The 17,574-nt window shown below is 40.9% G+C and overlaps 1 protein-coding gene across 1 annotated transcript in view; it reads left to right on the top strand.

Moving 5' to 3' along the window:
- LOC122868595 (uncharacterized protein KIAA1755 homolog) overlaps positions 1–17,574 on the top strand; it is a 28,974-nt gene that overhangs the window by 9,736 nt on the left and 1,664 nt on the right. The window contains exons 2-22 of the mRNA XM_044180697.1: positions 1,597–1,794; positions 2,464–4,015; positions 5,085–5,288; positions 5,733–5,856; positions 6,785–6,878; positions 7,741–7,827; positions 7,949–8,065; positions 9,041–9,139; positions 9,242–9,390; positions 9,977–10,115; positions 10,304–10,426; positions 10,641–10,838; positions 10,991–11,916; positions 12,105–12,354; positions 12,929–13,018; positions 13,850–14,074; positions 14,799–14,969; positions 15,552–15,729; positions 16,206–16,322; positions 16,459–16,713; positions 17,092–17,348. Coding sequence (XP_044036632.1) covers positions 1,597–1,794; positions 2,464–4,015; positions 5,085–5,288; positions 5,733–5,856; positions 6,785–6,878; positions 7,741–7,827; positions 7,949–8,065; positions 9,041–9,139; positions 9,242–9,390; positions 9,977–10,115; positions 10,304–10,426; positions 10,641–10,838; positions 10,991–11,916; positions 12,105–12,354; positions 12,929–13,018; positions 13,850–14,074; positions 14,799–14,969; positions 15,552–15,729; positions 16,206–16,322; positions 16,459–16,713; positions 17,092–17,348 — 5,553 coding nt within the window. The remainder of the gene's footprint in view (positions 1–1,596; positions 1,795–2,463; positions 4,016–5,084; positions 5,289–5,732; positions 5,857–6,784; positions 6,879–7,740; positions 7,828–7,948; positions 8,066–9,040; positions 9,140–9,241; positions 9,391–9,976; positions 10,116–10,303; positions 10,427–10,640; positions 10,839–10,990; positions 11,917–12,104; positions 12,355–12,928; positions 13,019–13,849; positions 14,075–14,798; positions 14,970–15,551; positions 15,730–16,205; positions 16,323–16,458; positions 16,714–17,091; positions 17,349–17,574) is intronic.

Here is a 17,574-nt window from a genome sequence, read left to right as displayed (position 1 = left end):
ATTGGCATTTTTGATGGGACTGTGCATTTCTTTTGTCTGCTTTGCTTCTTCTTGTCACTTTGAATAAGATCAGATACTGACCCTGGTCTGCTACAAATATACCAGTTTAAATTAAGCATATCCTGGCCAGACATGAAACAAGTTGCATATACTCATTACAGACGTAATCATCTCCAGATAAAATTGAAAAGCTTTTGGTTAGGCTCACCCAAAATCTCCATCTTGATCCCCTAAACATGACAGTTTGTAATTTTCCTCAAAGCCTTATGTTGAGTGGATCTGTGGAATTGTTCATCATTTAGATTTTGGTGAATAAGATCGTTTGTTCCAGGTTTTAGTTTGTTAGAGATGATATTGGCTTTAAAGCTAGAGGTAGGCCCAGTAATAACTCACTGATCCAAAAGTGCGCTCATGCAGAAAAGTATATCACTTTTTCTCTTTGTTCCTGACTCTAAAACCGAAAACTCTTTGAGGGATTCCAAATGGGTCAAGGTAAAAGGCCAAGAAAAATATCTGTCCTGTCATTTTGCATTTGCAGAGCATTTGTTCTCAACATATCTTGGCCATGTGGACCTTCTTCAAAATAAATCAGTGTAAAAACAAGCCAAGTCCAAATAGACATTTACCTTTGAAATCCATGGTCGACATTACCCTCTCAGGGTTCCAATTTTCACACATGTGACCCGAACTTGAACAGTCCAGGTCACTATGAAAAGCCAAGGTTGACCATAGCTGAAACACGGTTTCAACCACAAGTACAGGTTTAAATATAACATAAACATAAAAAGCAGATCATGAATGGACCCCAGTGAGGGCAGGTGGTGTGATTCCATAGCCTCTATGAAATTTGGCAAACTATTTAAGGGGTTTTCCCCTCCACTCCTGCAACTATGGTCATCTATTTCCAATCACAATAGATTGCTGCCATATTGGTTCACCTTTCCATATACACATTCATATTTCTAGTCAAATGAAAATTCATGTTGCTGGAAATTATGGAGGCCATAAAAAGACCATTCAATAAAGATGTAAACTATGTTCAATACTATTAAATAACTGCAATATCAAGATTTCAGTTTGAGGGCAGCTGTTTTAAATATATGAGACAAGATAGTCTGTAATGGAAGATTTATTCTGCCTAAATTAAATATTTTATTGTTCATGAGCCTTGGTTGAAAGCTCAATACAATACTCATTTCAAAAGAATGTGCAGATCACACCACTCCTTTATACACCGACATTGATGTTCTGTTAAGCCTTCATTATATGCACAGCAGCTGTATTTAATTTGATCTCTGTAATCCTAGTTTTAGGATTTGGTGGACTTTCTGTGGCTTTGACACCCTAGCACTTGATGAAATGAGGTACAAAGATACAAAAATCACAAAAATAATGCTTAAAAATAAAATTGATTTCTTCCTCAGAGAGGAATAGTTTGTAATTAAGTAAATATGTATCTTCTACATATAGTTTCCATTCATTTATTCTCTTTTTTTAATGTTTTGTTGTTGCTGGTGTTCTTGACATGTCTCACAGTGTATGTATGTTATTTCACAAACCCTGTCTCACTAATCACCATCTCCTCTTGTCCTCCAGAACCCAGAATCTCTGGACTCGTCCATCCAGAGTGCCCTCTCGGCCCTCTTCCCACCTTTCGAGGCTACAGCGCCCATCGTCCTCAGCCAGCTGTTTCGCACCATTGAGGAATGTTACCACGGTGATGCATTACAGTGCCTGCTGGACTTCCTCATCCCCTCCAAACACTTGCTGGAGAGTGTCCAACAGGCAGCATGTGTGCGTATGCATAAATCTCATTTACTCCTCTCTCTTAGAGTATGTTGCATATGCACACATCTTTTTTATTTCCATAAGATGTACTAGTACAGAAAGCAGTTCAGTTTAGAGACACTTGCTGTATGTTAAGATTTATTGCACTTTGTTTGAGTTAGAATTAGCAGAAAAGGCTCTGCCCTTTGAGGGAGCACTGAGATTCAGCTTTGAGAATCCCTTAGTATATTAAACTCATTATTTATAGCATATAAAATTTAAAGATAGCTGTAATTAAATATACATGAACATTAGATATTTGCATAGTTAACAATACAAAAAGCTTAAAAGTTGAAAAAGGAGGTGGTTGGGGTGGTAACAGTTAGAACTGTCAAATGTATAAAGGCCACCCAGTACACTTACATGATACACATATTTTTAGATTCAGCGTGTTCACTTCCAAGATACATCCATGGGTACATCTAAAAAAAGAACAGCTAATAGATAAGTAAAAATACATTAATATTAACTTTTTCCATGTCAGAATGTCCCATCTGCATTGTTCTTATATTCCTGGAACATTGACACTGACTCTCCTCTATCCATTCATATATAGTTTGGAGTGGTGGAGGGTGCACTTGTCCAGCAAATTAAAATTAAATTAAAACTGAAACGATGAAAATTTGATTTTTTTAGGCTGGATACTGTGATGTGGTTTTCTGCTATGAGGGCTGGCCTCTGTGTCTCCATGACAAAACCGTCATCCAGTTAGCACCTGTGAACCCTTTGCTGCTGCGTCCTGGAGACTTCTATCTACAGGTAGAACCTTTCGGGGACCAAGCGGCTCGCATCGTCCTCAAAAGTCTTCTGGAGGAGGGCTGTCGAGAAGTGGAGGAGACCCCCGTCCCTGAGACTTCCTACCCCTGCATCTTCACTGAGGAATGGCTGCAGGACATCAATGAAGGACGCCATGGAACTCCTCTGTCACGCTGCTTGCTTTGCACAGATCAAGGAGTAATCAAGTTGCCCTGGGCTAAAATCGCCATCCCAGAGTTTTTAGACAAGCCTAAGATCATGCCCACTTATCGGGAAGCTCCTCCTGAGCCAAGACAGATCTCAGTTCCCTCCCATTTTAACTCCGCCACCCTCCCAATGGAAGTAATTTTTCTTTCTGCAAAAGACAGGATGTCAGCATCTTTGAGACCTGTGGACTGTTCTTCCAAACTTGTCAAAATGGAACATGAAAGACGAACCCCCAAATCATACTCCAAACCTTTGATCAAACCTGTGGGCTGGGTTTCTCCTAATACCTGGGACAGTCGTAACTATCGAGAGATTGAGGGTGATTATGTAGACCTGGTGGATATCGGCAAAGGGAAGGAGTTTCTGGATAAACAGAGAGACAGCCATCCATATCCACCCAATTCGGTTTTGTTCAAACCTGTCAGACCACCTCCACCTGTACCGCATGGGAATAGTGTTCCCTGTGGACGCACCCTTCAGTATGCAGAGGAACCTTGTACGCCTTGCAGCCAGGGAAGGCTGGGGCACGAGCCCACTGATCAAGACTTGAAGTGTAGGTACAGAGACTCATACGTGGCAGCACTGAGAAACCCGGTCCCTTTTGAGAGGGGGAGTGTAGACCTCCTGGATGCGGAGGTCAGCCTTTGTGAAGAGGGAGAGTTAAGATCCAAGGGTACATCTGAAGCTCAAAGAGACGAACTTGGAAACTTGTGTAACCACTGTAGTAAACCCGTGATAAGTGATGAGCTCTGCCAATACAGACACTGGTGTGAACCAACACCAGGAAACATTGCATCTCACCTCAAAGACCTTCCTACAAGTTTTGAATCAGAAAACCTTATGAAGGAACCACCCATGGTTTTGAAATCAACCCCTGGTTTGGGCCATAGTCAGAAAGTTCAGATGAAACTTATTTCCCACCAATCAGGGCATAATGCTAGTATGCATCCAGGATCAGGTGTGTTGTTGGAGAACTGTGATGGTGACATGAAACCACATCAGAAGGTGGAGGTTGTGAAAACATCAGGAAAACACAAAGTTAAGGTTAGGTCTCTGTCCACTGTGTCAGAGACATCTAAAGGGAGTCCACTTCTCTATAAACTTAACAGCAGGAGTCACAGTGACATCTGTCCTGAAACAATCACCAGCATCATGCAGTGTAAGGAAGATGAACTGTTAGATCAGGTGACTCAGAAGCTGGAAAGACGGAAGTCCCCTAAAAAAGGTAAGGAGAGTAGGCAAGTTAAGGCTGAACATTCAAGCTACTTTTTTTATACAATATTTCTTTCTCTTTTCCTTTTCTCTCTTCTTTTTAACACCCACACACATAGTTTGTACATCGTTATTACCGCACACACAGCCATTTATTATGATCTGTTGCTCAATGCTTGCAGGGCCAATGAAAATTCACGCCAAACAGACTGATTGAAACTTGACCGTGACCTCGCGTGCTTGAGGGAATGTGCTCCACTGAGGGTCGCAGATCATAAGGGCTCTTTGGAAAGAGGGTTCAAAGGTCAAAGATCAGGCTTGAGTATGATCTTCGTCAAGGGATTCTCCCACTGCTGTCTGGGTTGTTTGGCAGTACGGCTACATGTTATTTCCATTACTGAGGGAGTAAACGGAAATAGCATGCTGCACACCAATGAAAGGGAGGGCCTGAACCCGTTGGGTAAAAAGAAAGAGCAGAGCATTACTCTAATGTAGAGAGACAGCATAACATGCAAGAGGGAGGTTTCTGTGTCCCCTGCACCCGCTGGCATGCACCCTCATGCCCTCAGAGGAGCATGTTGAGATCTTGACTGGAGACATGCATGTCATGGACTATTAAAGTAGCAAAGAGAGAGAGCACAGGCGAGGCTTTGTTGGCTCTAAGAACAGGCCAATTAGGATGTCTGAAATCAAAGCCAGGCTTAGTAGCCAGGCCACCGCAGTGTTTTGTGTCCAGTGTTTAAAGGCTGCCTGTACACAGCTGTGCAGCTGCATCCATGTTAATAGAGGACTATTAAGAGTCATGGATGAAGAACTGAATAATTGCTGTTAGTATAAAAGGGCAAAGGTTGCTGGACAGAATATAAAGTTGGTGAAAGCTGGTGGTTTATAGCAAATCTTAGCGCTGTTTTAGAAGAATGTCCTCAAGAGACAGTCTGATGGATTAAACAAAATCAAGTTATGAGAAACAAAATACACACACACTAACATTTTCCTGCAATACTCCAATTATACTTCGATTTATTTGGTTTTCTTGGCTTTTTTGTGGGGAAACAATCATGTTTGTGTTTTCTGACATGCAGACTCCCAGTCAAGTAGGAGTGAAACTCCCTCGACCACAGATGGACAAGACTCCAAAATCCATAACTCAAAGATAGAAAAGCCATCTTCTTCACAAGCTCGACTTCCTTCTGCAAGTTCTGACACTCCTCAGTCTCCACAAACCGAGGAATCAAGTTTCAGAGGCATCATTGGTCTGCTTGAACTGGGCATTATTTGTTTGCCAGGTACATGATATATAACATTAATTTCTGAGCATTCACCTAAATATTCTCTTCTATATGACTTCTGTATCTCAAAATATCACTATCAAAATTATTTATACTGTATGTCATAACATTACTCATTTAAAATTTGACTTTGATTGCCACGCAACATTATGGACTCACCTGTGACACTCGTGTCACATCAAGGAGTGAAAGACCAGATGGTAAAATCTAACGGAGCTAATTTAGCCTCTAAGGTGAAAGTCAAAAGCTCTTCAAGACCAAACATCAAATGCAGTGGCCTTTGACTTAAAATGTCAGGATTTTAAGCAAAGTTACAGCATTCAGCGAAACATTCACTGTGTCGCTGCTGGTCCAAGTCTCCGAGTGGTGAGATTATCTTGAAAAACGTTTTGAAAAACAATTATATGTCACTAACTTTTTCTCTGTCCTGTAAACCGTCAGGCAGCAGAGACAGGACAGGCAGGGCAGTGGTGGAGGTCTACAGTGGCAGAAAAGAGTGGATGTCCCCTCTTGTGTCAGCCCAGAATGTCTGTGAATTACTGCTCTACATACACTCCATACCAAGGTACTGAAAGCAATGCCTACAAGGTATCTCTGTATCAAAAAATATATATGTATCTATAGTCATATTTGGAGGAGAGCTTGACCCATGCTCACTATGGGTGGTGATCTCTTCACTTGCCTAGCAAAGGAAAGCTGTTGCTGTTAGCTTATTGCATAGCTCTCACGTGTGCTGGTATGTGTTGGTATGTAATAAGAGGTCAGACCACAAGAGGGCAGCAGATTACCATTTTAAATATTTCCAGTGTCCTGAGGAGGCTTTGAATAATATGATGCATGCTCTTACATCCAGACTAAGTGACCCCTTATGTGTAGTTTACAACTAGTAAAACAATATATTTTATGCAGAATCACAACATTATGAACTGAATAATTCTGCCTAATATGTAGTACTTTAAGATCAGCCGGCAGTAACACTGACCTGCGCTGACCCTCTGCCAAATGAGCCAGTGAGCAGAACTCACCCTCAAAGGTCTACTAGTGAACACTTTAACAGTGTTATTTGTTTACACTGGGTTTAATGGAGTCTTTGAAGTCTTTGAAGCCATTCTATTAGATAGCTTGGCCTTCCTCTGTCCCCTCTAAAGAGCCATACCACAACAGTCTCTAGCCAGGCTGGCTGCCAACTGTCTGGTATGCAGTGCCTTGCTAGAATTAGCAGCCATGTCTGATGTAGGTTCACACAACAGTAACCCAAGAAGAGGCCATTAAGAGGGTATGTGTGAAAGCATCAACGTGTGGAATAGGATATGTTTTGAAGAGAGTGTGTGTGTGTGTGTGTCAGAGAGAGATAAAAAGATAAATACAGATTTGAGAAGTGGAATAAGTAAATAAGCCTAAAAGGCTTTGAATGATGCATTTATCACATACAGACCACTGTGATGAAGTGAACATGTTTGAATGTGCCCTAACACGATTCAACATTTTGGTAGGAAAGAAGTTCGAGAACTGGGAATGACCTTGGTCATCAATGCCAGGAAGAAGCCTCCTTCACTTCACCTCTACAAAGCTCTGCTGATGGCCCAGGTTAAAACAACAAACCTGCATGCACACGCCAGAACCAACAATGCCTGCATTCACCCAAAAACACACACTCACACACCATCGCATCAGATGCTGACAGATGTCAAATTGTCACATTCCTTGATTCATAAATAAGGAACCTGATGCCAGGATTAGTCATTGTGTGTCTGAAAATGCTAAACACACTAAGTGACAAATTAATTTCAAGTTTGTGCAAGTTTGCGATTTGTTAGTAGTAAAGAAATGCACTAGGGGGCACAGTCCTCATTTTAATCCGGTTTTACAGTAAAAGATGGCCTAATACACTGTAATACACCCTGTAGGCCTATAGTACTTAAAGGGACAGTTCACCCACAAAAATACATATTTTTTATTTTATTTTATTCATCTAGATTGTTTTGGTGTGAGTTGCTGAGTTTTGGAGATATCGGACGTAGAGACGTCTGCATTTTTTGAATTATTACTATTTTCTTTCAACCAATTATTCCTACATGAAACCGCTCACAACAAGGTCTGTGGATTATCTTGAGTAACCGGGTCATGATTTCTGTAAAGAGACATTGCTGTTGAGTTTTTCAAATGTATTTTTGCCGCTTTGAGCACCACAAGCCGAGTGCCATATATTTCCATTATATTCAAGAAAGGCAGACATCTCGATATCTTTGATTTTGGGGTGAACTTTCCCTTTAAGGTTTCTTGTCAGTTGAGAGGGAAGGTTAATAATAGAGTAGACTTGTTGTTTTGCTGTGACAATAATTCATCTCATATCTAAATTATCAGAGCAATGAGTGCAACTTATGTTAAATTATAACACATGACAGTCGGCCAGGATTTTTAATTTTAATTTACTGACTCCCTGCTACAGGAGCAAGCTCTCCATGCTGTTCACAGTATCGTGATGCTGGTGGATAAAGACACTTGTCCTCGACCTGAAAAACAGCCAGGGTTACAGGTCGGAAATTAAAACAACTTCCATGTTCTCCCTCGATCTCTTTCTTATTATTAGCTTTGACACTAGAGAAGAGTGGTATTTTTCCTTCATGCCTGACCTTGCCTTTGTCTTTGTCTATAAGATGGACATGGTGACTTCTATGAAAGCCCTCAACAAGACAGTTGAAGCTTCCCAGCTGACCTCTGACCTGGGAGGGACCTTTACGTACAGTCACACTGACTGGCTGCAGTTTCATCAGGTACTGAATATTTACTCTGAGTTTAAAGAACCACTGCAGCTGTGTTATCACATCCCACAAGCACTTTGATTAACTGTGGAGTTTCAGACTGCTGTTCAACCACTGTTCACCCACTGGGGATAAGTGTTTACCCACACACCCACACCAAACATTCATCTTCTCTGTTGTTTTTTAATGCCACATTTAGCTTTGGTCTTTAAGTGGAGGAAGGATGTGGTCACAAGAAGAAAGTGCAAAGTCCTATCTGAAAGATTAATTAGATTATTCATTATAGCATAAATTACTTACCGTTAAGAGGGGGTAGATATTTTACACTGGTCATGCAACACTGATCAGTACAACCCTCGCTGGCTCAGGTCCACAACCAGAAGCTGATTGTGTGTTGTGTTTATAATGGTCATATAAAATATGCAGTATTTCAGCGTAATTAAATGTGAATGGGCAAATGATGACTGCAAATGAAATGTGGATGTATTTATGCAGGGGAATTAAAAACTAAAGCATCCAAAAGTCAACTTCCTCTCAAAATTTTTCCATAATAGACCAGGTCATTCTGTCTCTACACAGTTTCCCAGTTAAGGTGCAAGGTATATGCATGCAACCTGTCATTAGGGTAACTAGTATAAAGCTCCAATTAAGGGGTCACAATGCAAAAAGGTTGTGAAGCAGAAACGCTGATGTAGAAGATGGAAAGTCCTGAGGAATGGCGTCATGCAGTAGTTATACAGCATGCATTACTGTATAATGTATCTGCCGTAGCACACTGAGGGCAGCCTCCTGTTTGTAGTGAGGCCCAGTTAATAAGGACACCTCAGTATGTCTGCTCATGGTTTCAGGATGGCGCTGCCTGTGGTGCTCTCTGTTGGCAACTGATGACAGATATATAGTGTCTCTTCACCTCAAAGCTCTTGGGTTCATTACGATGCATCATATTTTCATTCACTTCCACTGAGTGTTAAATTTAATTCATTTCAGAGACTGGTTTCTTTCATGACTAACCTGCGAGGGGCAGACTGCTTGTTGCAGAAGGCCATCAAGAAAGTGGATGGCAGCAAAAAGATAGACACTGCCCAGGTAAAATATACATGCTCATAGTGTGATGTTATGTAATTAGTGTGCCGCACATTTTGGACCAGGGCAAACATGTTGACTTCGCTTTTGCTGTGGCTGCTACAGGAAGTGCAGCAATGCATTCAGGAACAGGGGGCCTCAATGAAAGAGGTGCTGGAAGACGCTCGACTGGTCACTCTGCAAAGAGAAGGAGGGGCCATACTGGCCAGAATGAGGAGAGAAGAGTTCAGATTTCCACAGTCTGAGGACTACAGGTATCAGATAATATTTAAGTGTAGTTATGTCCTGCTTCTCGTCCCAATCAGTAGAGTATACACTGAGAGACATACACTTCTCCCACCATCTGTTTCACAGCTCTGTTTTACTGTAAGTCACAATTAAAGCTGTGGTTCAAGTAGATGCACAGCAGCAAATAGACATTATTTATCATAAATTAATGTTCCTACTGAAAATCATCAGCAACTGATACATAACTATATGGTTTTGTAGAAAATTTTATTTTAATATTGAGTGAATTATGTATGTGTGTATGCCTAAATATTTGTAGAACATTTACAGATTATTATAATATACAGATATTATTTATACCAGACTTTTTTTGTAATTACAGCAATATGGCACCATAATTTATCAAGGCAACAAGCAACTGAAGGGCATGTGTAGTTATTATGCGCTCTATTTCACAGCCTCACTTAACTTATTACTTACTTACATATTTAGCTATTTGCAAAAACTCAAATCATTATACACTTGACATTACAAATGATACGTTACAATGCAATTCAAGTCAGCCGTTGTTTGTCTCAGATTTTGTTAATGTATGTTTCACCTTTTTTGCAGAGATGCTCTGGAGTCAGTGACAAGTCTGTATAACCAGGTGGAGGAGAAGCTCCACACTCTGGTGATGAGATCAAATGAGTCACTGCAGTACTTGGAGTTCCTCTTCAGGCTCAGAGAGATGGAGGCCAAAATTTGCATGGTACTACCAGTTTGGTTCTCAATATGTGTTGAAACAGCTGCAATTCATTATGGTGGCAGTGAAAGTTGGTCTCCTTTTGTACATTTCCATTAATGTGACTGTTTCTGAAAAATAGGATATGTATTACTACACTCACAGTTTGCCATGCTATAAACCAACATTGTATAATTCTACATTACATTTTGCAGGCTGGGATGTGGTTCAATACAGAAGGCGAACAGAGACTCAAGGACTCTTACACAACTGATGATACCCTGGTGTGCACTGAAAAGGCCTTGCAGCACTTTAATCTGTTTCTCACTCAGTCTAAGGTATTACAGCAAAATAACAAAACGGGTTTAGAAACAGGAAAAGTTGCCCTTATTTGGCTGTCTATGTTTCTTTTAACATACCAACAGTTTTCTCTCATTCTCCTAAAATATGAAAATGTTTAAATTACTGCACTGTTAACAGTAAATGGTAGATCAGGGACTTGCATAGAGGAGGAACTACAAGTTCCACTTGACAGCTTATCGTTTATCACAGGAGAAACAACAGTACACCCTGACCCTAGTGACGGCGGCAGAGGGAATTGTTGGCATGAGTGATTCCAGTCCTGCAACAGATATTTTTCGGACTCTGGTCAGCACTTTCAAATCCAATATGGATGATTTTATGTTGCGGGCAGAGCAGAGGTACAAAGAACTGGACACACTGGTGCATGTGCACCGCTTCTGTGAACAGGTTTGTGTTTTGTCGTTGCACCATGTTTTTTCACCCATCTGATGTTTCTAATTTAGGTCTCTTTCTTTCTTTACTTGCCCTTTGTCTATATATTTATGACTGATTTGTGTTAACCTTTAAATTCACTTTTCTTTCTCTCTCTCTCTCTCTAGGCATCTGCCCTGGCCAAAGAATGCAGTCATTATTTGGAGAAGGTAGACCAGGGGTGTTACTCAACTCAGACCCTGAGCACACTCCAGATGTATAAAGAGAGATTAGGTGGAGAATTCTCCACCTCACACTTCCAGGCTCTGAAAGCTAAGGTCTGTGCCGTGGGATCAGGGGCCTCTGGGGTGATGAGTGTGTGGAATGCAGCCTGGGTCCAGTGCCAAGAAGTCAGGCAGTGTCTTGAGGAGATGCAGAAGAAGAAAGACGTAGATAAGAACCAGATCCAGCAGACCACAGCTGCAAGCCCCCAAGGGGAAGACGGAGGAATGGAGAAGAAGGAGAAAAGGAGTGAGGTGGGAGAAGATGAATGCTTTCTGACACAGCAGCTAACCTCTCGGAAAGAGGTAGACATAATCTCAGAAAGTGAAGGAGAAAGCACCAGTGCTGCATGCTTCAACCACCATTTAAAACCTGACACGAAAGTACCACTTAAAAATGAGAAAATGACTCCTGTTTTTCCACAAAATGACTGTCAACCAGAAAGCAAATGGAGGCCAAGAGATCACCACAGCGAGACTGATCTGAGGAGCGCAGACTCAGTTGAAAAGGGCGATGATTTTCCATCGCACCAACCTTTGGTTCGGTCCCGAAGCGAGGGCTCATGTGTGAGATCTCATTTGACGAGCATCCCTGGCTTTTCACCTCTGAATATAAGACACAAACACTGTCAGAGCATGACGCAGCCACTGGAACAAAATCTGCCCATTTCCCATAACGAGAGTTTACGGTCAGGAAACCTGAGCTGCGAGTCAAAAAGAGACAGTAATGAAGCAGAGGGTGAAGGATGCAAAACCTCCACTCAGAGCCCGAAAGATTTAAAGACCCCAGAGACATTACTCACACCAACAGAAAACAATGGCAGCAATGATTTGTAAGTAATACCTCCCCCTTCCCTCAGCTGTAATCTAAAGCTCAGTGAGATTACATAGGTTACATTCATGAATGTCAGTGTTAAACAATACCGTCATACAAATAAATAAATTCTGTAAAACTGAGTTTAGTTATGAGCTTTAATAAAATCAACTATTCTACATTTTTCATTTCCTAAATGTGGAACAGGAAACTGCGGAGGATCATGGAGGAGCTGCAGTCCACAGAGAGAGAGTATGTGAAGGCTCTGGGTTACGTCCGAGAGCACTACTTCCCAGAGCTGGAGAGGGCTGACGTTCCTCAGGACCTCAGGGGCCAGAGGGGGAGCATCTTCGGTAACTTAGAAAAACTCCACGACTTCCACCGACATCATTTCCTGAACGAGTTGGAGAGCTGTATGAGCGAACCTTTCAGAGTGGGACGTTGCTTCCTACGACATGTAGGTGCCACGTGTATTATTGACAGTGCACAAAAGTATTGAATATGAATTACAGTTTGCTCTGCAGGTGTGGTGCACTTTGTTTAGGAAAAATCCAAAATTTGAAACATTGATTATGTTCTATTTTTGATGATGATATTTTAATATCTTAATTAGAAAATATTATAGTATTTATAGTATTATAAATATTTAAGTACACTGTTTCTCAAACCTGAGTAACTGTTGCTTACATAACACAGCCAGGTTTTGGCAGATGTGAGTCTGTGTAATGTCAAGTAGTGGTCCATGGTTTCCTGTTTTGAACCAAAAACTGCAATAATTCAGCATATTTGATTGCTAACAAAAGCCCTTGCAGATGTGTCTTGACACTGGTACTATGTCTTCAAATTCCAAGGAATCAACAGCTTAAGTGTTGATATCATTGAACACATTAATTGAAAATAAGGATATGTAGCTCATATAGGTGTGAACTGCTATGGTACACTGCGTAGTCTGCAACAGTGTGACACATGCATTTTTATTGGTGGTGATAATGATGCTGACTAATGGTCTTTATTTATTCCTTTTATTTTAGAGCGAGAGCTTTGCTTTGTATGCCCTTTACAGCAAGAACAAACCACAGTCGGATAATCTTCTCATCAATCATGGGCAGGCTTTCTTCAAGGTGAGAACCACTGCCAGCCTCCCTTTGCTCTTCCTTTTCTCATTTCTCTTCTCAAAACCACATCATGAATTTTCTTAAACAAGAGGAGAGAGAATGATGTATTTCAACACAATCAGAGTGTATGCTGGCAGCTCTGTGAGGCTGTACTTAGGCAGGGCAATGCTTTGAGCTAAATGCAAGTGTCAGCATGCTAACATGCTCACAATGACAATGCTAACATGCTGATGTTTAACAGGTGTTAAATACGCATACGCAATACGCAGGTGTTAAGCATGCTAACATTTGCTAATTAGCACTTAACACAAAGTACAGCTGAGATTGAATGTCATTAGTTTTGCAGGTATTTCGTCATAAACAAAAATATTGGACAAATTAGAGTTTTGACCTGATGATGGTGCTAGATAAAAAGTCAGGGGATACAATTCATCCTGTGGGGAACATGAATATCTGCACCAAATTTCATGGCAATAATAGTTGTCAAGACATTTCACTGAAAAAATATGTTTCATGGCAAGAAGTTGACTTATTTCAGTCTGAACCTAAGTGGTGGACCAACAGACTGACAGACAAACTCTCACAGCTGCTAGCATGGCTAATAAAAAGAAATGACCAAATAATGATGTTTAGTCAAATCACTCTCTCTCTCTCTATGTTTCTTTCCAAATAAGTGCAGTGCCTCTTTACACCATTTTAGTCCTGATGGATGCCTGCCCATTAACATTGGCATGTTCTCCAACTCAGCTTTAGCATTATCCTGATAGCTTTAGCAGTAAAATTTCTAGCACTGCTGCAGGTTCACTGACCGCTCTGTCTCCTCGCCTCATACACCAGCAAAAGCAACTGAAGCTGGGGGATAAAATGGACTTGTGGTCGTACCTGCTGAAGCCTGTGCAGCGGATCAGTAAGTACAGCCTGCTGCTGCAGGACATGATGAGGGAGTGTGGTCCAGGACAAACCAGAGAGATGGCTGAGGTCAAGGCCGCCCTAGAGGTCATCCACTTCCAGCTCCGCCACGGCAACAACCTGCTGGCCATGGACGCCATCCACCACTGTGACGTAAGACAGTTTGTTTCTTTTAACTTTTGTGTCATTTTATAAACCGAAATATCAAGCAAGAATATTAGAAAGGAGGATTTAGTGTCTTATATACAGTATACATACATACACACAGTATAGATACAGTATGTAGCCTATGGTACTGTGATAACACTGACTTATCACCCTCACCTTCATCCAGCATTGAGTAACACCACTGGAATCTCTCCTGTGATGGGGAAACATTTATCATGCATATTTGTGCAGTATTAAGAAGAAGCTGGGAGAGGGAAAGAGAATGAAATGAGGCATAAAAATAGTCTTCCTGACTGAACTTGTGCTGAGCTTCATCACAGGAAAAGCATAATTCTTTTCAGTGGAATGTAAAGGGAGGTGCTGTGTGTGTGGGATGATGGTCTGGAGCTCCATTATCTGGAAAGCAGAGATAGCGGGAATGGTGTTGGACTCATAGGATTTTTGCTGGTTATTTAATGAACTTCATGGTCTCTCTTGAACTCTCTTGAAGACAAAATTAAGAAGTTCATAATATATTGAATATTATATATTGTATAATATGATCACTGTACTGGCATGCACAAAATCTGTTTATTGAATCAAGTGTTTCAAGATTTTGTTTTTCTTGATATATTCACTTTTGACCTTGTTTTTGATTGTTTTTGACTGAGGTGCATTATTGCTGACACCACTTACCAGCCTCATTCACTTCTACCTTTGTGTACTGCAGGTTAATCTGAAGGAGCAGGGGCAGCTGATACGCCAGGATGAGTTTTTGGTAACATTCAGGAAGAAAAAATGTTTCCGCCACATTTTTCTCTTTCAAGAACTCATTCTCTTTAGCAAGACCAGAAAGACGGATGTAGGAAATGACACATATATCTACAAGCAGTCATTCAAGGTACACATATTGCTACACATATTCAATTTCCAGTTAAATGTGTACCAGAAGTAACAGTAAATGCAGCAATAGAAGGCCTCAGTATTGCTACCACTTCCTTATTTAGTCAGTACAAGATTACTTCCTACATATGCATGCTGCAACTAACAATTACTTTTGTTTTACAGTACATTTACTCATCATTTACAAGAGGAATATTTACTTTTCCATTATTTGTCACAACTTGGAAAACCTTCCAAGTCACTTAGATGCAGTGGAGGACTGGACGTGTCACACATTAGAATTAATGTTTTTAAAATATTTAAAGACAGTGGAAAAGTAGCAATATAATTTTGAAACAGCTGCAGAATCATTTTCACTTTGTAATTTAATCAATTTCAGTCAATCAACCACTTGCATAACATTTATTGTGCTGTCATTTCCAGCAGTTTAGTAGCCCTTCTGACACATTGCATTGCAACACTCTACAAGCCCAATTACATTGTCATGGAGTCTTGTCTGTGTTTTGGCAAACTTGTCAAGCTGCTTGCCATATTTTAAAGTGCCATCTTACATGATCAGATTTTCTTTGTTTATATTTAGACGTCAGATATAGGACTGACCCAAAACAGCGGGGACAGTGGCCTGTGCTTTGAGATCTGGTTCAGGAAGAGGAAAACCCAGGACACATACACACTTCAAGCAGTTAGCCAGGAGGTGAAGGACACCTGGACCAAGGACCTGGAGCGGATCCTGTGGGAGCAGGCAGTACACAACAGAGGTATAAATACTCACAAACACATAAACACACACTGGTTACACTCTGATTACAGGCTGGTTACAAGTTGTATCCTCAAGCTACAGCATAGCAAATTTCATAAGGTTAAAGAAATATGTCAATATACATTCTGTACATTACAGTGTCATATGGTAACAGGTTTCAGGTTAATGTAATATAGGCTCATTGATAGAACCTGGTATGTTCAGAATATATTGACATTTGTGCTGCCTTTGTGTGCAGATGTGAGTATATTTGGGTGAATCTTGGTAATAATGGGATGGTCAGTAACAGTCCTTACTTTTCATTATTTTTGGATGAATGTATTAAATATGATTAAAAAAACTGAAAACAAAAACAGCATATCTGATTTGCAGAATAGAGACAACAATCTGTTGTACAAAAAGTATTTTTTGACATTTCAAAGTCAGTGAAAGTAACATTAAAATTGGCAATGTGTATTCATTCATATTTTTTAGAGGTCCGTATGCAGGAGAGAGTGTTCATGGGTATTGGAAACAAGCCTTTCATGGACATCCAGCCCAGTGATGCAGCTATCAATGACAGAGCTGTCAACTATGTACTGATGGGAAGAGGTAAATCAGGTTTACTTAGTTATTCATTGCTTTCATTTTACTCGGTAGATATTGTGATGGTTTTCTATCACTCTTTGGCTTTTCCCAGTTTATCACACTTCCTCTCATAAAACTTATTCTTACCTGGTCTCTGCAGAAAACAAGGTGCTATCCCCTGTGGGATCATGTGGTTCACAGGACGGGCTTCCTGGGGGGCGCCCGAAATCTGTTGGTTCAGGAAGCAGTTCATCTTCCTCCTCTTCTTCTGGAAGAGGTTCCCTGTCCCCTGTGGGATACCTGTGTGGGCCAAAGCGGAGGGTGGTTTCTGGGGGCCTTGGAGGATATGTATCGCCTCCTGGAGCTCTGGAGGAGGACGATCTGGACCATGAGAGTGGGAGTCAGAACTTATTGTGTGAGTTTAGTGTGTACAGTACAACTGAGCAAATATGTTCTTAACTCATATATGTCCAGAATGCTGCTTACGATTTACTGCAAATGGACAAGAGGATTAGATGCAATGGTACACCCAGGAATCTGCCATGAGGCTGCTGCGTATCATGTTTCAAGCCTTTTGTACTTTTATTCCCTTCCAACGAGGTCAGAGGTCTATTTTTTTAAAGGCATCTGATGACATTTCAGAAGGGGAAGTTGATTGCTGATACAGTGTTTAAACCTTGGCTTTCCAATTTCTCTTAGCACTAAGTCACATGGGTCGCTTAACTGATTGAGTCATCCATCCATCCATCCATCTATTGATCATGTGTATAATCAAGTCTTCTCTTTGTTCCAGTGGACAGCTCCGAGTCGTCAGGAGAAAGTGTGAGTGGCTTCAGCAGTTCCAGTCACAGCTACCAGTCTGCTATTGGAGGAGAGGACACCTCCTCGGTCTGTGCCTCCACAATCACTGTTAAGGAGGCTCATGGAGCTGAGACCTCTGCAGTCTTCCACAAACCAAATGCTCTGGCAGGATCCCCAGAAAAAATCCAACCACCAGTTGCACCCAAGCCCAAACCACAATACCAGGCCAAGGATCTGCCCTGTAGCAAGGTGCAGTACAAAGCTCACAGCCAGTAATTGAGTAATTGTTTATGTGGTTAAAAACATTAGAAATGCAAAGTATCTTATGCAAAATGAAAGTAAATTACTGACAGATTCATTCTTCACTCATTCACTAAATCTCTGCCCTCCTTATACTGAAAAGTCTGTTGATTTTTCTCTGCATGCTAGGTGCATTTTCTTATGTCAATGATTTGTTGTGATTAATATTACATTA

Source organism: Siniperca chuatsi, linkage group LG2, assembly GCF_020085105.1.
Source record: "Siniperca chuatsi isolate FFG_IHB_CAS linkage group LG2, ASM2008510v1, whole genome shotgun sequence".
In the NCBI taxonomy this organism is placed as follows: domain Eukaryota; kingdom Metazoa; phylum Chordata; class Actinopteri; order Centrarchiformes; family Sinipercidae; genus Siniperca; species Siniperca chuatsi.
This window is presented reverse-complemented; position numbering and strand designations above follow the sequence as displayed.